Source organism: Balaenoptera musculus, chromosome 20, assembly GCF_009873245.2.
Source record: "Balaenoptera musculus isolate JJ_BM4_2016_0621 chromosome 20, mBalMus1.pri.v3, whole genome shotgun sequence".
In the NCBI taxonomy this organism is placed as follows: domain Eukaryota; kingdom Metazoa; phylum Chordata; class Mammalia; order Artiodactyla; family Balaenopteridae; genus Balaenoptera; species Balaenoptera musculus.
Window position 1 is genome coordinate 22,559,837 of NC_045804.1, and position 22,879 is coordinate 22,582,715.

General features: G+C 36.3%; 1 protein-coding gene and 1 pseudogene across 4 annotated transcripts in view; both read right to left on the reverse strand.

Annotated features, from left to right (window-relative positions):
• Positions 1 to 22,879, reverse strand: part of GPATCH8 (G-patch domain containing 8) — a 112,659-nt gene that overhangs the window by 73,192 nt on the left and 16,588 nt on the right. For 3 of the 4 annotated variants that reach the window (XM_036835995.1, XM_036835994.1, XM_036835997.1), the window contains one exon: positions 6,444 to 6,518. In XM_036835995.1, coding sequence (XP_036691890.1) covers positions 6,444 to 6,518 — 75 coding nt within the window. Of the gene's footprint in view, positions 1 to 498; positions 517 to 5,435; positions 5,471 to 6,443; positions 6,519 to 22,879 lie in introns of those variants that run through there. The other variant, XM_036835996.1, reaches the window with a different exon arrangement.
• LOC118886375 lies at positions 21,747 to 22,246 on the reverse strand (annotated as a pseudogene).

Sequence of the window (22,879 nt, forward strand, 5' to 3'; positions counted from 1 at the left end):
CTATGTGTAATCCCAGTACAGAATGCCTAACTATTTATACATAACTTTATTGTTAAAAAAATTTTTTGTTAAGTCTTAATACAAGTAATGTTAGCAGAAAAGGATGATAAAGAGGCCTTTATAATACTACTGTGGAAATAAACTTACCTGTACATAAAATCATTGTTTTACGTTGTAACTCCTACAACTGAATTAACTATGGTAAGGACAAGGATAGCAGAATGACTCTAAGATTATGTAGCTGACTGAAGTACTGTTTAATTTTTTAACAGACTAATTTTGTAACTATACTTGGCACAGATTTACGGTATTAAACCATGCTGACAAAAATTGTTGTCCCTTTTTTTAATTTAAGAAAACTCAATCTTTTGGCTAAGTGGAGATGAGACATTATGCTGACTGTGTTATATTATGAATGCACTAAAATAAACAGACAGATGAAGCAGTATGCTATTTCCAAAAGCAGTGCAAGTGGAGTGAAAGCATTTCCATACGAACCTGGCTTTAAAAACTGGGCTGTCAAAAGAACAGTTAAATGTAACACAAAGTAAGAAACTGTCCAATCACTAACGGTCGTTTTTTTTTTTTTTTGTCTTGTTTTCAATTCACTGCTTGCAATTAATGTATTTATTAAAGAAGAGTGAAAGCATAAGTAAATTTACGAGTCAAGACCAGCTGAGAGATTCAAGAGTAGCGTGTTGTGACTGACAACAGTGAAAGGAAAAGCAAATGTTAAAGGGAGAAGGAGGAAAAAGAAAAATTTAGGGTTATACACATTAGCACCACTTTTACAAAACCACTCAAGATGGCTGTCACCTTCTCAAAAAAACTATTGATACAAAATGGCAGTGGCATTTCTCTTCTAAAACTTTAGGTGAAAACTGTTCTTTAATTAAATCTACTTCCCCAAGTATGCACAGGGAATGAACTGTCAGGGGTTATATTAAAATTATTAACATGCCACTCTGTGTCCTTGCAGTTATAACAAACGCAAAAAAAATAATAGGCGTATCTCCCAGAAAGTCTTCCCCTCTCCAACCTCCTAGATTAAGTGAATGACTAATACAGAAAATCTAAACCTTTCCTATCATTTCAGCCTATCTGCTTTTGGAGGAAAAAAGGCAGTTCTGTGACTCTGCAGAAACAACTAGTATTCATTATGGTCCCTTTTCTTACCAAAAAAAGAAAAAAAGTTTTATAAACACTAGTCAGAACTCCAACAGGCTTAAGGATGATGGGTAACACAAGAAAGGCACACCAAAATACCTTATAACAAAGTAGAACAAAGCAGACTTGTCTAATCTGAAGTGATCAAAATGTTCATTGAACTTTCACTGTGAAAGAGCAAGGGATTCAATGGCCAGCCTGTGAAAATCATTAATCTACTCTCTCTGGTTAGGTTGCCAATTATTCCCGTGAATGTTATTTATAACAGTAAACTGCAGTAAATAATTTGTAGCCCAAACAGGTAATCTAGACATAACATGGGCAATGAGTACTATTTAACTTCTGAAATAGTAACAATTTACTATTTTGGTCACTATAATAGTGACTAAAAAAACTTTCAGTTTTTTACTTTTAAATAAAATATATAATTTGCAATTTAGTTATAATCTCATAGAAGCAAAAGTAAATAATAGATTTTATTTTTTCTTTTTTAACACAGCCTGGTTTGTGACTAACAAAGGGGCATGTACAGTGACAGGCTGTTTATAATTTAAATGCACATGGAAGAAATGCAGGGAAATATACAATTAATAAAGCAACTGAACTTTGCCCAAGGGAAGTAGGCAAAAAGCTGGTTTTCCACATGATTCATAGAGCTCCCGCAACCTATTTGTTTTTTTGTTTCAGGCCGTGTGGCGCAGCCTGTGGGATCTTAGTTCCCCAACCAGGGATTGAACCCAGGCCCTCGGCAGTGAAAGTGCAGAGTCCTAATCACTGGACCGCCAGAGAATTCCTCCCACAACCTATTTGTTAGTCTCTGTGCTTGAGACTCCAAAAATGGTGGCAGTGCAGCATTTTCTTTGGTTAGGCATGAAGTTTTTCTTAATTTTGGTTAAACTATAAAGCTGACCTAAAAACTCAAACTTTTTTCACCTAGATTACCTAAATTGGCCTTTACATTTTTTTGTATTTCTAAACTTAAATGTAAATTAAAGTGCCATATTTTAACCCTTTGTTCCTCTGTATTATATGTGTGAGAAAGAATATAATTTTTAAATGGGAACATCATTGATAGCAAGAAATGTGTATTATAAACAACTACCAATATGCTGAAAACACAATATCAGCCCAAAAACAAAAACAAAAAACCAACTCATTATTGTTTCATCCATTCCTCGACATTTTTATTAATTAAATACCAAGTAGAAAACTTTCCCAGGAACTTTGCTCCATGAAGCTGTACACCACCAGAGTAACAATGATCATTTTGGCAACAGCACCACCAATCTGTATAATGGGAGCCTGCCAAAATACAGATTAAAATTTACTTCACCGTGTGGGGCTGATTCCAGGTTTTTAATAGCAGAAAATAGAATATCATGTCTCAAGAGAAAACTATACTACAATTATGTCAGTGACTAGATGAATACTAATTCCACACCGAATTTTCTTTTAGTTGACAGCCACATTCAATTTACACCATTTAGCTCATTTTCAACAGTGACAAAAATGGCAAGTCTCTTGAGTGGATTGTAAGCTTTGCTGATTGTGTATTAAAGACTCTATAAGCAAAAACCAAGTGCTACTAGGTGAACCCATGCAAACAAGTTGTAAAAATTCCCAAAACAAAAAAATCTATAGCTCACTACAGATGACACAATGAAGACTAGAGAGAAAAGCCATATAGTAATGCTACACCATTCAGCTCCAAGAAGCACATTATTTATAGTGCAGTCCACATATGGTCACTGCTAAATGTCAAATCAGCAGTCTTACGGAGTTACAGTTTGGAACTAGTGGAGTCCACAGATCTAAACAGATATGCAACATGACAAAATCCACTTATACATATACTTCTAAATCCCTAGATATGCAAAGGAAACATCAGCAACTGGAATTTGAAAACTTAACATTAATTTTTAAAACCTGCTTGGTCAACCTGACAACTATACAGACAGAATTTTAATCAGTCAGGTAGAACAAAGACCAACTAATGGCTGATGGGTAGTTTTACTTCCAGCTGCAACAATGACAACATATTTTAAGTCTATGGTGCAGGCATTTTAACTTTTGTATAGCTTATAATCACTCTCCCATCTGATTTCTCATCTTCTTTCTATGATAAAGATCATAAAGGACCATATATCCTAAATCACATCAACCAATTCTTGGATCTATGGTGGAATCCTAGACTGGGCTATGGTTTTAGATTAAGTTTTATTTGTTTTCTAAATATTTTATCTTTAAGTATATAGAGGTTATAATTAGAGCTGGGACCTAAAAATCTCATAAAGCAATAACTTAAAATATAAGTTTTAAAAGTTTTTTCTAATGAGGGTAAAATATTAATACTTTCTACTTTCCTTTAATTCAGATAATCATGTTGTCTGGCAATTCTTTAAAAATTTTCTTAGAACAGTGTTTTATTCTTGACCAGAAATTTCCCTGAAAGATATCTGGTTGGCTGAAGTAAAGAAGGGAAAATAAAACTTTATAACAAAGATTATGAAATACTTTACAAATGCTGGATTTTGATGTGTTTTAAACATTTCCTGATTGAAACTGAAACACCTATATCATCTAAGGAACAAAGCTAAGCTTCAGAAGTTTACCAAAAGCATAATGCATTATCACATCTTTGTATCTCATTTCCCATCTTGCCGGTTCGCAACAAATTTACCCTATTACAAAACAAAAGAACCTTAATCCTATACTCACAATAACCCTTCACAAGGGCATATTCTTGGCACAAACCTGTGCAGAGACTTCCTCGGTTACCAGCTGCTGCAGATTACCTTTGTTAGAAAAAAAAATGACTAGACCTTTAGCTCCTGCAATGATCTGTAGACTCCCAAAGCTGCATATTTCCAGCCACTTTTGAGTTGCATGCTGTAGCAAAACAGTCAGCACCTCTCAATAGATATTGCTGCAGAGAAAGATTTTAATTCAGCAGAGACTCTTTCTGTGTGTTAGAAGCAACGCCATTTCCCCCTAAGAACAAGATAGCTCAACAGCTCAACAAGATAGCCAGCCAGCCAGACATATAACTAATATACACTTACTTGGTGAGCATTCCTAAGGTGATAGGGCACTTGGGGTTAACTACACTATCTATTTTGATGCCAATCATTTTAGGACTTTCTTTTAAAACTTTAAATTTATCCCCAAATGATTTGGTAACAGAAATAAAATCCCTCTCTTTTTGTCCCACTTCTATCTAACACCATGTCGGCTATGAAGCTCCTCCCCGCTACTACCTAAACTACCACATCACAATAAAGCATATTTTAATGTGTTTTGGGAGTAAATTTTATTGTAAGTATAATTTATTAATATACATCTCTGAACATATAATTATTCATAAAAAAATAAATATCCAGTCTGAGTACTATATACCATTTGCTATTTTTAGTGGAGAAGATAATAACCATTTTATAAATAAGGCATATATTAATTCCACTCCTACTTGTTGAGATTACTCAGTCGGACTGAATTCTGATAGTGTTCTCCCTATGACATGTGCTGGAAAAATTCCTGGACAGTGTGAGAGGAAAAAGAGCACTAGTCCCACATGCCAAAGGAATGACTTTTCCAAAAATCTTTAAATGTAGCCCTAAAAGAAGGCTTTAAAAACGTTAAATATCATTTAATTTACCGCTTTTAAAAAAACTTGCTTGAGTATAATAATAATGACTACTAGGCTGCAAACTCAGTCTAGCTAAATTTCCTGCTACTGTTGAGTCAGAGTACCCACAGAATTATAGCTTGTATAATATTGACCAACCATGTACCTTGTAGAATATGATACTTGGGCCTTTCTTCTGACAGCTATCTGTTCTTAAACTTTGACCCAAAGAAACATTTAAATAAAATGGAAAAATTAAATTATTTTTCAAGTACAAGGTATTGACCTAGCTAGCCTACAGATTTTATGGTAAAACTCTACCTTGTGATAATTCCCAAGATGATACAGAACAAGGCAACAACTTCAGTGATTTTTAACTTAGCAAAGTGGGCTTGGCATTTTATCCTTAAGTCAAAACAAGACTGGGCTTTCAGCACGTCAGGTGTGAATTCTCCCTCTGCAGCATTATCACATGCGTCATCAATTACTGCCATGCCTAAGTCTAGCATCATGCCAGCACATTAAGACAGAGGTACTATATGCAGTGTTCACTGGACCAGAAGAACAGAAATAAGAAGGGGAGGTGGGGGAGAAAGAAACCCTAGAGAAGAAATTAAAAAAAGGCAGACCGTGCAATACAAACCAGATCATGGCTGCTTAGCTAATATGGGCCAACTGCTGTGGAAGAAAAATGTCGAACACCCCAAGTTGTGTAAATTTCTGTAAACATCTAAACACACACACAAACACACACAACACCAACCTAATTAGGAACATAAATATATGTGGATCCTTTACTATGGTACAGTTATGAAAATAAAAGCTAAAGTTAAAATATCTGCTCTCTAAATTGCCTTATTTTCCTGAGGGAGGAGAAGCTAGTGTTTCTTAAAGGGAGAAGGGGCATGTCTTGACTGCTAAAGAGATTCTCTCTTTGATGATTTTTCATTCAAGTTAACCAATAACTTCCTGAAACCCTTATTAAATACGTACACTTAAGCACAAATATTAAATACTGACAATACTGACAAGTTTAGACATTTTAACAATGGGCTGTGTAATCTGAAAATAAAGGGCTTTTCAAAATAAAAATAATGTTCAAAAATTAAGAGTCAGGAAAATAAATCTCCTTGTTCTGTTGCTTTGCGCATCAATATTTAAAATTAAGTTGTGTGAAAAGATACAACCAACTTTTGACAAAAACCAGACATCTCAAGCCACAGAAACCAAAATTACCATGTTTCACAAGAGTCTGGTAAATAAAACATATTAGTCCTTAACTGTTCCTAATGGAACATTTCACACATGATTGTGTTGCCCAGGAAAGGTGAAGCTTTTTAAAGGATCAAAATACATTTTACTCCTTTATTCAATTTACAAAAACACTAAACTTCAACTTGCTATCTTTAACAGGATATCAGTATGGGCCAAAAATGATATTTTTCCATTGAAATTCTAAATTGTTTCTAGATTTTTCACTGATTTCCCAACATATTAAATATTAGATTACAACCCAAACTCTACTTGATTACTGTAGGGCATGCAAGACCTCTAAACTGTACTATAAGTTATTAATAAGTTTAACTTCATTCACATCAAGTGTCACACGAACACTACCTATCTGTGACCCAAAATTAAGCACTGATCTTACCGATTCTATAGGCTTGTCAAGTGACGCCTGTTCAATTTCCAAATGTCCTTCTTCATACTGATCAAAGTGATTACCCTGAAAAAACAAGACTACAGTTATTTTTTCCGAAAGCATAAATGCCAAAATTATTAGTAAAACTAATCAAACTAGGGGTTATTTTAACTTTTCATTCTTTTTCCATAAACAATCATAAACAATCAAACTATGCCACAAATTCAGACTTTCTTAAATTTATAAAAACAATCAGAAGTCTAGATCTAGTAATGTGAACTCGTCTTCCTATGATGAACATTGAAATTGCTAACTAAAACATCAACCATTTGGGCTATCAACTCTTTCGTAGACTGACTATTAGGAAGACTGCAGAATCTTAAAAACAAAGGGCTGTATTGTGTTTTACTTTTCCTAAACAATCTTGTGCTACAGAAGATAAACCCTAACAGTAGAATGCAAATAAAATCTGTATTACAATACTGTTCAATGTTGACAACATTGCTTTTAACTAAAACTGCTAAAACATTCAACTTTAAATCATCAAGTTCTAACTCCAAAGTTTCAAGGAATTCAGAAACACAATCTCTTGACACAGTATCCCAAAGACAGCTATTCCTCTAATGATCTGCCAAAAGAGATAAGCATGCCTGTATAATGCCATATTTGACCACAATCAAGCAAGCTGTCACTGCAACCAGAATAAGTCAAAACAGCTCAATTGAGGACAGGTGCAGACAACTAGGAAATTCTCTCTAATCCTGGTTTTCTCTGCTCCATGAGAAAGGAAGAGCCCATAATTTGGCTTTAAATCAGAGTATCAATTTTCCGGTTTCCTTCGTGTTACAAAGTAGAGGGCGTGAGGATTTGTGAGTTCTGAACTGACCTAAGTCAAAAGACTAAAGACTTCAGTCTAGCCTAAATTTAATTCAAGTGTGGAGTGGTATGACAACTTGAATGTTAACCTAACCAAAAATTACTTTGCTTTTTCAAAGTAAAATTTCAGTTGAAAGAATAAAGCTTAATGATAGCAAGCTCTAACATACAGTTTGCCACACCGTATCATAAACATTAGGTTACTTGTTTCCCTCACCAGAATGTGAAGTCCCTAAGGACAAGAAAGGTGGTCTTGTAGTGAAGAAAAAGTTCTGCAACTAGACAGTGGTGATAATGGTCGTACAACATTGTTAATGTATTTAATGCCACTGAACTGTGCACTTTATTAAAATGAAAATTTTTATGTTATGTGTATTTTACCACATTAAAAATAATAAAACTGTGTGGTAGAGTCTATCCAAAAAAAGAAAGGAATAATAGGACAGGAGTGGGGTTTCCAAAGACAAAAAGCTAATCTTAAAAATGGAATAGGCCGCGATGAGGAGTGGCCCCCGCTTGCCGCAACTGGGGAGGGCCCTCGCAGAGAAGCGAAGACCCAACACAGCCATAAATAAAATAAATAAATAAATAAACAAATAAAAAAGGCATTAAAAAAAAAAAAAATGGAATAGGATTTAAGAGCAGGTATCCCTTCCAAGAATGAGAAAGAGCAGGTATCCCTTCCAAGAATGAGAAAAAGCAATCATCAACAAATACTAAAATGTGAAAAAATAGCTATCAATCTTGAAAGTCTGTCTTAATCTTCAATATTTTGTCCAACGATCTCTTTAAAATAACACCTGCCTCTTGGCATTTTAACTGCTATTCCAACATTTAAAGGTTTAACAGTTACTTAAAAGGTATTAATTGCAAAGTACAGCTAAATTCCTAAATAATAAACATCCAGATAATTAGATTAACTCAAACCTCACAGTATTATAGAACACCAATGTCCAGCCAAATCTCCTAATTCTCTTTCATTCTATGGCTTGATATGATCTAATTATAAAAGAATAATCTCAAACTGCCAACAATAATTGGGTACTATTTTTAAAATAATTAAATCTTTAAAGTATTTAACTTAGGACAACCGTGTTTCAAATCAAAAGAGAACTGCTCCCAAATTTATCACTATCAAAAATGATATAATAAAAGCACAAACACTTAGATATTATTAGTGAACTACCAAGTAATTCTACAAAAAAGAAAATGGCATCTGGGAAAACCCATTCCAGTTCATCCTTAGTACACGAGAAATAACTCGAGTTTTTCCAAACAGATCACGAATCATTAGCAAAATCTTCTTTTTTTCGGTGGCCGAACCGCACGGGATGTGGGATCTTAGTTCCCCGACCAGGGATTGAACCCGGGGCGGCAGTGAAAGCGCAAAGTCTTAAGCACTGGACCGCCAGAGAATTCCCTACAAATTACTGTCCATAAATACCAGATTCTAAACACAGCTAAGTTTTCAAATCATTCTGCATCTATCTACACAATACAAAAGAGCATTAATAATACAGTTTGAGTCCAGAAAAAGACCCATACATTTATGTTTTTTTGAAGTACAGTTGATGTACAATATTTATGATTAATTGATCTTCGACAAAGGTTCAAAAACAGAGAAATAAGTATTTACAATATATGGTGCTAGAACTAGGTACTCATATGCAAAAAAATGAGCCTCAATCCATACCGCACACCATAATAAAAATATAACTAAAAATGTATCACAGGCCTAAATGTAAAGCCTAAAATTATACAATTTCTAGAAGAAATATACAGGAGAAAATCTTGGTGACCTTGGGCGAGACAAAGATTTCTTAAGATACAACCCCAAAAGTACAATCTATAAAAGAAAAAATTGAAAACCTGGACTGGGAGAAAATATTCACAAATCTCAAAAGACCTGTATCCAAAATACATAAAGAACTCTCAAAACACAATAATAAGAAAACTCAGTTTTAAAGTAGGCAAAGATTTAAACAGACATTTCACCAAAGAATATATATAGATGACAAGCACTCAACATCATTAATCATTAGGAGAATACAAACTAAAATCACAAGGTGATACCACTATGCACCTATTAAAATAGCTTAAAAAAAAAACCCAACAATATCAAGTGCTGATGAAATTGCACAGAAACTCTCATAGATTGCTGGTGGGAATGTAAAATGGTACAGCCACTTTAGAAAACAGTTTGGCAGTTTCTTATAAACTTAAACATACACTTACCAAATAACCCACCAATACTGTCCCTAGGTATTTACACAAGTGAAAGGAAAAACCTACGTTCACACAAAACCTGCCTGTGAATGTCTGGAAACTACTTAAATGTCCCTCAACTGGGAAATGGATTTAAAAACTATGGTTCACCCGTACAATGGACTATTTTTCAGCAATATAAAGGAACAAACTACTCATACAAGCAACAACATGTATGAATTTCAAACACATTATGCTAAGTGAAAGAAACCATACTGAAGAAGTTGTGTCATTCTGTTTATATAGCATGTGGAAAAAGCAAAATTAGAGAAAAGAAAACTGGTGGTTGACAGGGGCTGTAGACTGACTGTGGTGGTGGCTACACTGTGATACATTTTTTAAAAATATTTATTTATTTATTTATCTATTTACCTATTTATTTATTTATTTTGGCTGCGCCAGGTCTTAGTTGCCGCACGGGACTTCTTAGATGCGGCATATGAACTCTTAGTTGCGGCATGCATGTGGGATCTAGTTTCCTGACCAGGGATTGAACCTGGGCCCCCTGCATTGGAAGGTGAAGTCTTACCCACTGGACCACCAGGGAAGTCCCCTGTGATACATTTTGTTAAAACACAAACTATACACATTTAAAATGGGTAAATTTCACCTATAATGGAAAAGAATCTGAAAAAGAATATTTATATGTATAACTGAATCACTTTGCTGTACACCTGAAACTAACAACACTGTAAATTAACTATTCTTCCATTTTAAATAAATAAATAAATAAATAAAATGGGTGAATTTCACTATATCATAATTATACTTTCATTTTTTTAAAAAACTGAAAAAGGGTGGGAAAAGCCAGTATTTCTACATTTCCACCCTTTAAAAAAATATTTTTTAAGCATTAAAAAACCTTAATTCCTACTCTGTAAACACACTATAGTGGTAGTCACTTGCATCTATACATGTGTTAAAATAAAAATCAATATTACTCTATGATAGTTTTTAAAATTAAATAAAACAAAGTAAAAAACACGCATAGACAGCTCTAGAATACATACGAGGCTGATTTTAGAGGTTAACTCAGAAACCTAAGTGTCTAAGAGACAAGAGATGAGACGGAGGCCCCGTTTTTAACTGCATATGTTTTTTTTCTTTTGAATTCTTTTTTTCACACACACACACTGTATTTTATTTTATTTTATTTATTTATTTTTTTCACACACACACTGTATTTTATTTTTACAAGATATAAATAGACTGACACCAAGCATTGTACATGGATGACAACAAAAGCAACAATGATTGCAATTACCAAACATGAAACACACTCATACTATGTCATAATATTGACATTGAGTCCAGTAATCCTCCACTGTAACAGCTCCTTTACTTTGCAGTGAAAATTGATTTGTATATTCTTTGCCTCTGAGTCCTTGTGGGATTTTTTTTTTTTCTTAATTCAAACAGAAAGTCACAAAAATTATACTCATCCTCATCAGTTCACTCGGTCCCATGTAATTAATTTTTTTTTTCATCTTGATCTTTTGTTAGCACTTTTATCAGTTCATCAGTTTTTCATTAGAGTTCTGAAAATGCTTATTCATTCAGTTCAGCAGTACAGTCAGTTACCAGAAATCTGTACTTGTCAGTCTTTTCCATGAATTTCTTGAAGATGAAACCCTTTTATAGGAACATATTTGCAAAAGCATCAGAGTACACCCAGAACTGTCTGTAAATGACAAAAGACTTAAAAATGACCACGGTTAAAGATTTGATGAAGTTCATAATAATGCAGTTGACAAGAAAATTAGTTATTTCTGAGATATACATTTTAAAGTAATAACTAGGATTATGACTTATAACATTATACCAGAACATATAAGATTTTTAGAAATTTCATGTAATGTCTGAAACATTTATATTAACATATTTCCATACAGATAACCCAATGAAAGTTTAGTATTAGTTGTTTTGTTTGTTTGTTTTTTTATACTGCAGGTTCTTATTAGTCATCAATTTTATACACATCAGTGTATAAATGTCAATCTCAATCGCCCAATTCAGCACACCACCATCCCCACCCCACCGCAGTTTTCCCCCCTTGGTGTCCATATGTCTGTTCTCTACATCTGTGTCTCAACTTCTGCCCTGCAAACTGGCTCATCTGTACCATTTTTCTAGGTTCCACATATATGCGTTAATATACGATATTTGTTTTTCTCTTTCTGACTTACTTCACTCTGTATGACAGTCTCTAGATCCATCCACGTCTCAACAAATTACTCAGTTTCGTTCCTTTTTATGGCTGAGTAATATTCCATTGTATATATGTACCACATCTTCTTTATCCATTCGTCTGTTGATGGGCATTTAGGTTGCTTCCACGACCTGGCTATTGTAAATACTGCTGCAATGAACATTCGGGTGCATGTGTCTTTTTGAATTACGGTTTTCTCTGGGTATATGCCCAGTAGTGGGATTGCTGGGTCATATGGTAATTCTATTTTTAGTTTTTTAAGGAACCTCCATATTGTTCTCCATAGTGGCTGTATCAATTTACATTCCCACCAACAGTGCAAGAGGGTTCCCTTTTCTCCACACCCTCTCCAGCATTTGTTGTTTGTAGATTTTCTGATGATGCCCATTCTAACTAGTGTGAGGTGATACCTCATTGTAGTTTTGATTTGCATTTCCCTAATAATTAGTGATGTTGAGCATCTTTTCATGTGCTTCGTGGCCGTCTGTATGTCTTCTTTGGAGAAATGTCTATTTAGGTCTTCTGCCCATTTTTGGATTGGGGTGTTTGTTTCTTTAATATTGAGCTGAATGAGCTGTTTATATATTTTGGAGATTAATCCTTTGTCCGTTGACACGTTTGCAAATATTTTCTCCCATTCTGAGGGTTGTCTTTTCGTCTTGTTTATGGTTTCCTTTGCTGTGCAAAAGCTTTGAAGTTTCATTAGGTCCCATTTGTTTATTTTTGGTTTTATTTCCATTACTCTAGGAGGTAGATCAAAAAAGATCTTGCTGTGATTGATGTCAAAGAGTGTTCTTCCTATGTTTTCCACTAAGAGTTTTATAGTGTCCAGTCTTACACTTAGGTCTCTAATCCATTTTGAGTTTATTTTTGTGTATGGTGTTAGGGAGTATTCTAATTTCATTCTTTTACATGTAGCTGTCCAGTTTTCCCAGCACCACTTACTGAAGAGACTGTCTTTTCTCCATTGTATATCTTTGCCTCTTTTGTCATAGATTAGTTGACCATAGGTGCATGGGTTTATCTCTGGGCTTTCTATCTTGTTCCATTGATCTATGTTTCTGTTTTTGTGCCAGTACCATATTGTCTTGATTACTGTAGCTTTGTAGTATAGTCTGAAGTCAGGGAGTCTGATTCCTCCAGCTCCGTTTTTTTCCCTCAAGACTGCTTTGGCTATTCGGGGTCTTTTGTGTCTCCATACAAATTTTAAGGTGATTTGTTCTAGCTCCGTAAAAAATGCCATGGTAATTTGATAGGGATTGCATTGAATCTGTAGATTGCTTTGGGTAGTATAGTCATTTTCACAATGTTGATTCTTCCAATCCAAGAACATGGTATATCTCTCCATCTGTTGGTATCATCTTTAATTTCTTTCATCAGTGTCTTATAGTTTTCTGCATACAGGTCTTTTGTCTCCCTAGGCAGGTTTATTCCTAGGTATTTTATTCTTTTTGTTGCAATGGTAAATGGAAGTCTTTCCATAATTTCTCTTTCAGATTTTTCATCATTAGTGTATAGGAATGCAAGAGATTTCTGTGCATTAATTTTGTATCCTGCAACTTTACCATATTCATTAATTAGCTCTAGCAGTTTTCTAGTGGCAGTTTTAGGATTCTCTATGTATAGTACCATGTCATCTGCAAACAGTGACAGTTTTACTTCTTCTTTTCCAATTTGGATTCCTTTTTTTTTCTTTTTCTTCTCTGATTGCCATGGCTAGGACTTCCAGAACTATGTTGAATAATAGTGGTGAGTGGACATCCTTGTCTCGTTCCTGATCTTAGAGGAAACGCTTTGTTTTTCACCGTTGAGAATGATGTTTGCTGTGGGTTTGTCATATATGGCCTTTATTATGTTGAGGTAGGTTCCCTCTATGCCCACTTATTGGAGAGTTTTTATCATAAATGGGTGTTGAATTTTGTCAAAAGCTTTTTCTGCATCTATTGAGATGATCATATGGTTTTTCTTCTTCAATTTGTTAATATGCTGTATCACGTTGATTGATTTGCGTATATTGAAGAATCCTTGCACCCCTGGGATAAATCCTACTTGACTGTGGTGTATGATCCTTTTAATGTGTTGTTGGATTCTGTTTGCTAGTATTTTGTTGAGGATTTTTACATCTAAATTCATCAGTGATATTGGTCTGTAATTTTCTTTTTTTGTAATGTCTTTGTCTGCTTTTGGTATCAGGGTGATGGTGGCCTCATAAAATGAGTTTGGGAGTGTTCCTTCCTCTGCAATTTTTTGGAAGAGTTTGAGAAGGATGGGTGTTAGCTCTTCTCTAAATGTTTGATAGAATTCACCTGTGAAGCCACCTGGTCCTGGACTTTTGTTTGTTGGAAGATTTTTAATCACAGTTTCAATTTCATTACTTGTGATTGGTCTGTTGATATTTTCTGTTTCTTCCTGGTTCAGTCTTGGAAGGTTATACCTTTCTAAGAATTTGTCCATTTCTTCCAGGTTGTCCATTTTATTGGCATAGAGTTGCTTGTATTAGTCTCTTAGGATGCTTTGTATTTCTGTGGTGTCTGTTGTAACTTCTCCTTTTTCATTTCTAATTTTATTGATTTGAGTCCTCTCCCTCTTTCTCTTGATGAGTCTGGCTAATGGCTTATCAATTTTGTTTATCTTCTCAAAGAACCAGCTTTTAGTTTTATTGATCTTTGCTATTGTTTTCTTTGTTTCTATTTCATTTATTTCCGCTCTGATCTTTATGATTTCTTTCCTTCTGCTAACTTTGGGTTTTGTTTGTTCTTCTTTCTCTAGTTCCTTTAGGTGTAAGGTTAGATTGTTTACTTGAGATTTTTCTTGTTTCTTTAGGTAGGCTTGTATAGCTATAAACTTCCCTCTTAGAACTGCTTTTGCTGCATCCCATAGGTTTTGAGTCGTCGTGTTTTCATTGTCATTTGTCTCTAGGTATTTTTTGATTTCCTCTTTGATTTCTTCAGTGATCTCTTGGTTATTTAGTAACGTATTGTTTAGCCTCCACGTGGTTGTGTTTTTTACGTTTTTTTCCCTGTAATTCATTTCTAATCTCATAGCGTTGTGGTCAGAAAAGATGCTTGATATGATTTCAATTTTCTTAAATTTACTGAGGCTTGATTTGTGACCGCAGATGTGATCTATCCTGGAGAATGTTCCGTGCGCACTTAAGAAGAAAGTGTAGTCTGCTGTTTTTGGATGGAATGTCCTATAAATATCAATTGAATCTATCTGGTCTACTGTGTCATTTAAAGCTTCTGTTTCCTTATTTATTTTCATTTTGGATGATCTGTCCATTGGTGTAAGTGAGGTGTTAAAGTCCCCCACTATTATTGTGTTACTGTCGATTTCCTCTTTTATAGCTGTTAGCAGTTGCCTTATGTATTGAGGTACTCCTATGTTGGGTGCATATATGTTTATAATTGTTATATCTTCTTCTTGGATTGATCCCTTGATCGTTATGTAGTGTCCTTCCTTGTCTGTCTCTTGTAACATTCTTTATTTTAAAGTCTATTTTTATCTGATATGAGTATAGCTACTCCAGCTTTCTTTTGATTTCCATTTGCATGGAATATCTTTCTCCATCCCCTCACTTTCAGTCTGTATGTGTCCCTAGGTCTGAAGTGGGTCTCTTGTAGACAGCATATACACGGGTCTTGTTTTTGTATCCATTCAGCAAGCCTGTGTCTTTTGGTTGGAGCATTTAATCCATTCACGTTTAAGGTAATTATCAATATGTATGTTCCTATGACCATTTTCTTAATTGTTTTGGGTTTGTTTTTGTAGGTCCTTTTCTTCTCTTGTGTTTCCCACTTAGAGAAGTTCCTTTAGCATTTGTTGTAGAGCTGGTTTGGTGGTGTTGAATTCTCTTAGCTTTTGCTTGTCTGTAAAGCTTTTGATTTCTCCATCCAATCTAAATGAGATCCTTGCTGGGTAGAGTAATCTTGGTTGTAGCTTCTTCCCTTTCATCACCTTAAGTATACCATGCCACTCCCTTCTGGCTTGTAGAGTTTCTGCTGAGAAATCAGCTGTTAACCTTATGGGAGTTCCCTTGTATGTTATTTGTCGTTTTTCCCTTGCTGCTTTCAATAATTTTTCTTTGTCTTTAACTTTTGCCACTTTGATTACTATGTTTCTCAGCGTGTTTCTCCTTGGGTTTATCCTGTATGGGACTCTCTGTGCTTCCTGGACTTGGGTGGCTATTTCCTTTCCCATGTTAGGGAAGTTTTCGACTATAATCTCTTCAAATATTTTCTCTGGTCCTTTCTCTCTCTCTTCTCCTTCTGGGACCCCTATAATGCGAATGTTGTTGCATTTAATATCATCCCAGAGGTCTCTTAGGCTGTCTTCATTTCTTTTCATTCTTTTTTCTTTAGTCTGTTCCGCAGCAGTGAATTCCACCATTGTGTCTTCCAGGTCACTTATCCGTTCTTCTGCCTCAGTTATTCTGCTATTGATTCCTTCTAGTGTAGTTTTCATTTCAGTTATTTTATTGGTCATCTCTGTTTGTTTATTCTTTAATTCTTCTAGGTCTTCGTTAATCATTTCTTGCAACTTCTCAATCTTTGCCTCCATTCTTATTCCGAGGTCCTGGATCATCTTCACTATCATTATTCTGAATTCTTTTTCTGGAAGGTTGCCTATCTCCACTTCACTGAGTTGTTTTTCTGGGGTTTTTTGTTGTTCCTTCATCTGGTATATAGCCCTCTGCCTTTTCATCCTGTCTATCTTTCTGTAAATGTGGTTTTTGTTCCACAGGCTGCAGGATTGTAGTTTTTCTTGCTTCTGCTGTCTGCCCTCTGGTGGTTGAGGCTATCTAAGAGGCTTATGGGAGGCTCTGTTGGTGGGTAGAGCTGACTGTTGCTGTGGGGGTGAGAGCTCCGTAAAACTTTAATCCACTTGACTGTTGATGGGTGGGGCTGGGTTCCCTCCCTGTTGGTTGTTTTGCCTGAGGCAACCCAACACTGGAGCCTACCTGGGCTCTTTGGTGGGGTTAATGGCAGACTCTGGGAGGGCTCATGCCAAGGAGTACTTCCCAGAACCTCCGCTGCCAGTGTCCTTCTTGCCACGGTGAAACAGAGCCAGCCCCCGCCTCTGCAGGAGACCCTCCAACACTAGCAGGTAGGTCTGGTTCAGTCTCCCCCAGGGTCACTGCTCCTTCCCCCGGGTCCCGATGCACACACTATTCCGTGTGCGCCCTCCAATAGTGGGGTCTCTGTTTCCCCCAGTCCTGTCGAAGTCCTGCAATCAATTCCCACTAGGCTTCAAAGTCTGATTCTCTAGGAATTCCTCCTCCCGTTGCCAGATCCCCAGGTTGGGAAGCCTGATGTGGGGCTCAGAACCTTCACTCCAGTGGGTGGACTTCTGTGGTATAAGTGTTCGCCAGTCTGTGAGTCATCCACCCAGCAGTTATGGGATTTGATTTTACTCTGATTGCGCCCCTCCTACCGTCTCACTGTGGCTTCTCCTCTGTCTTTGGACGTGGGGTATCCTCCTTGGTGAAGTCCAGTGTCTTCCTGTCGATGACTGTCCAGCAGCCAGTTGTGATTCTGGTGCTCTCGCAAGAGGGAGTGAGAGCATGTCCTTCTACTCCGCCATCTTGGTTAATCCCCTGTGGTTGGTTTCAATTTGTGCAAGATCTTTTCTGACCAACCTCCTTGTATCCTGGGGTTAAGGTCTGCAACAATCTTCAGAAGCATGTTTTTCTTTAACTTTGTTGTGACCTTCAGTCTCCATCAGAGTTAGTCTTGATCTTGAATCCATCACCTTTTTTCCTTTGTGCACAGTCTAGTTTTACTTGCTCATACGGTGCTTCGTGCAAAGGCTTTCACCCCGCCTTTCAGACCAGAGTTCTTCATGTAATGTGGCTGTGCCAACACCTCACACCACGAGCAGAAGTGCCACGCGAGACAGCTCAATTCAAGATGGAGGCGGCGGGCCGTGGGCGGAGACCTCTTTTGAATTTTATACTTAAATACTCTAATACTCATACCCTAATAGAAATCATAATCATTTTGTGTTTACCTCTGAATATGTAAAATGAAAGCTATATGTATTTTTGAATCAATATCACTTTAAAATAGATTTTAAAATATTTCCCTAGAAATGTATTTTAAATGGTGTTGATTCAAAAATACATAGTTATAACACAGATGTAGAAAACAAACTTATGGATACCAAGGGGGAAGGGGGTGGTGGGAGGAACTGGGAGATCGGGACTGAAGTATATAAACTACTGATACTATGTATAAAGTAGACAACTGATGAGAGCCTCCTGTGTAGAGCAGGGAACTCTACTCAGTGCTCGGTGGTGACCTACATGGAAGGGAAATCTAAGAAAGAGGGAATATATGTGTACGTATAGGTGATTCATTTTGCTGTACAGCAGACACTAACACAACATTGTAAAGCAACTATACTCCAATAAAAAATAATTTTAAAAAATGTTAAATAAATATAGTTATGTATTATGCTGCATTACTTTCTTTTTTCCCAGAAGGAAAAGGTAAGAGGGGGAACACTGGGAGAAGAGTATCACATTTTCCACAGCTATTACAAATTTAAATTGCAGATGATATTCACTGTAACACTTCTTTTATATTTTAAAAAGTAGAAACTAATGTCTAACAGGGGAAGAGTTTAATACTGTTTTATTAATGCAACAATTAGGGAGTCATCACAAAAGTTTTAAAACTATATAGAAATATGTTAATTTGAAGTTAAATGGAAGGGGAAAAAAATCAAAAAGACTGTGTAAGACTATTTATGTGGACAAGAATTAAGCAGTGTTAAGCAAATGTGACAGGAGCTGGTAAGTATACCTGAAGAAAAACATCTGACAAACAGCTAAAGTTTAGTTTTTTTTTTAATTTAAGTATCTGCTGACTTTAGTGATAGCACTTCACTTTAAACAGCCTGAAAAGAAATATTCTACAAATAACCATAACTAACTTAGGGAACTGACAGAGATCACTGCTCAACATTTATGAATATCTGTTTGATTTGCCATAATAAACCACACAATTCGCTGCAATACTTTAAAAGCATGAAAAATGTTTACAGTTTCTACTGTTTTAAAACTTACCCTTTTAGGGCTTACCTGGTGGCACAGTGGTTGAGAATCCACCTGCCAACTCAGGGGACTTGGATTCGAGCCCTGGCCCGGGAAGATCCCACGTGCCACGGAGTAAATAAGCCCGTGTGCCACAACTATTGAGCCTGTGCTCTAGAGCCCGTGAGCCACAACTACTGAGCCCTCGTGCCACAACTACTGAAGCCCATGTGCCTAGAGCCTGTGCTCCACAACAAGAGAAGCCACCTCAATGAGAGGCCCGCGCACCGCAACGAAGAGTAGCCCCCGCTCACCGCAACTAGAGAAAGCCCGTATGCAGCAATGAAGACCTAATGCAGCCCAAAATAAATAATTTATTTAAAAAAAAAACAAAAACAAAAAAACTTACCCTTTTAAATATTGGGAACCATGACACCAAGTCACAAAGAATAAGAAACACCCACCAACAAAAAAAGTACTTTTCATACAAGAAAAATTATCAATACATCTCCCACCTCAGTTCTTTAAAACCAGTTATCCAACTCTAAGTCCTATTTTTATTACTAATTTGCTGTTTGATCTCATACAAATCATGTTATAGTTCTCTCCATTCTGTACTCATTTATAAAATGAAGAATTCGAACTAGACACTCTTTTATGTTGTTTCTTGGTCTAGAATTCCATGAATTTGCAGATTTAAACTGAATTAAATGTACCCTATAGGAAAAAAAGGCTGACATTTAAAATTTGTTACTACAAAAACATAATTACCATCAATTTCCACAAAAGCAAAATGTTAACCACAAAGCCAATAATCCTTGGCGGTGAAGCATAAAACGTCTTTCATCTACCACCAAAATAAACGTGATGACATGAAAATCAAGTAAAAGCTAGCAATAATCTAGGTGACCCTGAGTTTGGTATTGACTTTTTAGATACTACACCAAAGGCATGATGCATGAAAGAAATAATTGATAAGTTTGGACTTTATTAAAATGTGTAACTTCTGCTCTGTGAAAGACACTGTCAAGAGAATAAGAAGACAAAGCACAAATCAGGAGAAAAATTTGCAAAAAAAACCACATCTGATAAAGGGCTATTATCCAAAATATACAAAGAACTCGAACAATAAGAAAACAACTCAATTAAAAACTGAGCAGGGGTTTCCCTGGTGGCGCAGTGGTTGAGAATCTGCCTGCTAATGCAGGGGACACGGGTTCAAGCCCTGGTCTGGGAAGATCCCACATGCCACGGAGCAACTAGGCCCGTGAGCCACAACTACTGAGCCTGCGCGTCTGGAGCCTGTGTTCCTCAACAAGAGAGGCCACGATAGTGAGAGGTCTGCACACCACGATGAAGAGTGGTCCCCGCTTGCTGCAACTAGAGAAAGCCCTAGCACAGAAACGAAGACCCAACATAGCAATCAATCAATAAATCTTAAAAAAAAAAAAAAAACTGAGCAAAATATCTAAACTGATACCTCACCAAAGAAAATATACATATAGCAAATAGTATATGAAAAGATGCTCAACATCTTACTTCGTTAGGGAATTGCAAGTTAAAATGAAATACCACTACATATTAGAATGGCTAACATCCAAGACACTGAAAACACCAAATGCTAGAAAGGATGTGGGAGCAACAGGAATTCTCATTCACTGCTGGTGGGAAAGCAAAATAATACTCTGGAAGATAGTTTGGCAGTTTCTTACAAAACTAAACATAGCCTTACCACATGATCCAGCAATTGCATTCCTTGGTATTTATCCAAATGCGTTTAAAACTTATATCAAACAAAATCCTGCACATGACAGTTATAGTAGTTTTATTCATAATTGCAAGAACTTGGAAACAACCAAGATGTCGAATAGATGAACAAATTAACCGTGGTACATCCATGCAATAGAATATTATTCAGCACTAAAAAGAAATGAACTATCAAGCCACAAAAAGACACAGAGGTATCTTGAATACATATTATTAATACTAAGTGAGAGACGCCAACCTGAAAGGTTATATACTGTTATGACTCCAAATATGTAACATTCTGGAAAAAGTAATACTATGGAAACAGTTAAAAAAACAAACAAAAAAACAAAACAAAACAGTGGTTGCCAGGGGCTTAAAGGGGAAGAAGGGATAAATAGATGGAGCATAGGAAATTTTTAGGACAGTGAAACTATTCTGTATGATACTATAATGGTGGATACATGTCATTATACTACATTTGTCAAAACCACTGAACCTACAGCAAGAGTGAACCCTAATGTAAACTACAACCTTGGTTGATAATCATGTGTCAATGTTGGTTCACCTCTTGTAACAAATGTACCACTCTGGTGGGAACTGTTGATGACAGTTGATGTGAAGGGGGGAATGGATATATGGGAACTCTGAACTTCGAGCTCAACTTCGAGCTGTGAATCTAAAACTGCTCTAAAAAATAAAGCCTATATATTTTTTATAAGTAGCAACAAAAAAAGTTAATAACTTGAGTAAACCCGTAGTCAAAATTTCTAAAGCATTTCTTCAAAACAGTATGTCCATTTTAAAACCTGACTACAAAATTGTAAAATTGATAACAATGATTACCTCTAAGAAATGAAATGGAGAATGCAGCACTTTCTTTCACTTTTTACTTTGTTACAATGTAGCCCGAACTTTTAAACAATATCCACTTTTACATTTGTACTACTTGTTCTGTTTTCGTTTGGGGTTTTTTTTGTTGTTTTTTTTTGTTTTTTTTTGCTTTTTAAAAGCTTTTTAATTGCTTTATTAACTTTACATTTTTCCAGGCGAATGGGTGAAACTGTACTGTTGACAGAAACTTCGATTGGGTGCCAAGGCAATCTCTAATTAGAAGCTGGTAACACCTGACACATGGAAATTACATAAGGTTCACAGCAAACGGATCAGTAAAGGCATATCAGGAAAACGCAAGCAAAAAGAAAACAACATTGGGAATCACAGTATTAATCTCAAGGGAAATGGCAGGAGTCAAGGCATAAGGCAAAATTCATCATGATGGTCATGGTGATTAGAGAGCTCCCCTACAAGTATACAAAGACAATTCCTCAACTGCAGCTCCCTAAGTTTTCTGATTTCTCTCATCCCCTCCATTAACATTTCCATTTCCACCCATCCCATCACTGACCTGCCTACTGGGTATGGCCCACTGGAAATTACAGGCAAGTCAGCGAGCCTTTCCCTGTGTATTATTTCCTGCTGGCTGGTGGCCCCCTCCCAAAGGGGGGTCTTCCTCTCCATTCTGCATGGGCTGCTCCATTTCTTCATTTTCCTAGGCCTATCCTTGCTGTCTCTTGCTTCTCCGATTCTCGCCACGAGTGCACTGCTGCAACACTTATACCCACAGACCTGCTCCACTTTCCCTGGAGGGATGAAGGCTGCTTTGCTCTGCAGCTCCCAGTCATGTGAGGGCACCACGTCACCGCCAAGCTCACCCCCCAACTCCTGTAGCCAGTGCAGCAGGAGTGCACCCCTCCTGCCTCAAGCACACACACAGAAAACTCCCTGTATTACTGTTTTTAATAATACATTTTAATAAAGGGGGCACAATGTTCTAAAAAATTAAAGACGTTATTAGCACAAAGCTTCCTTACCTGTGACAAGAGGCTATTGGACTACTTGCTACATCTAGGTATAAGAGTAAACTTTTACCTACAAGTTGAGTCTAACAGAATGTCTGGGAAAAAGTCTTTTACAAAAAACACCCCATCAAGGGCATAATTTGAAAAGTGCAAATCACCTTTTTTTTTTTTTCCGGCCACACCACGAAGCTTGTGGGATCTTAGTTCCCCGACCAGGGATTGAACGCAGGCCACCACAATGAAAGCACTAAGTCCTAACCACTAGACAACCAGGGAATCCCACAAATCACCTTCAAAAGACTGAAAAAATTAGGGGACAAGGGCAAGGATGTGGAAATACCGAGTCCTTACAACAGTTAAAAAATCATCTTGCCTCTTTTATGTATCAGTTCTCAAAAAATCATCAAGCCTCTTCTCTCTTTATTTACATAAAAGGACATGTTATTCTAAC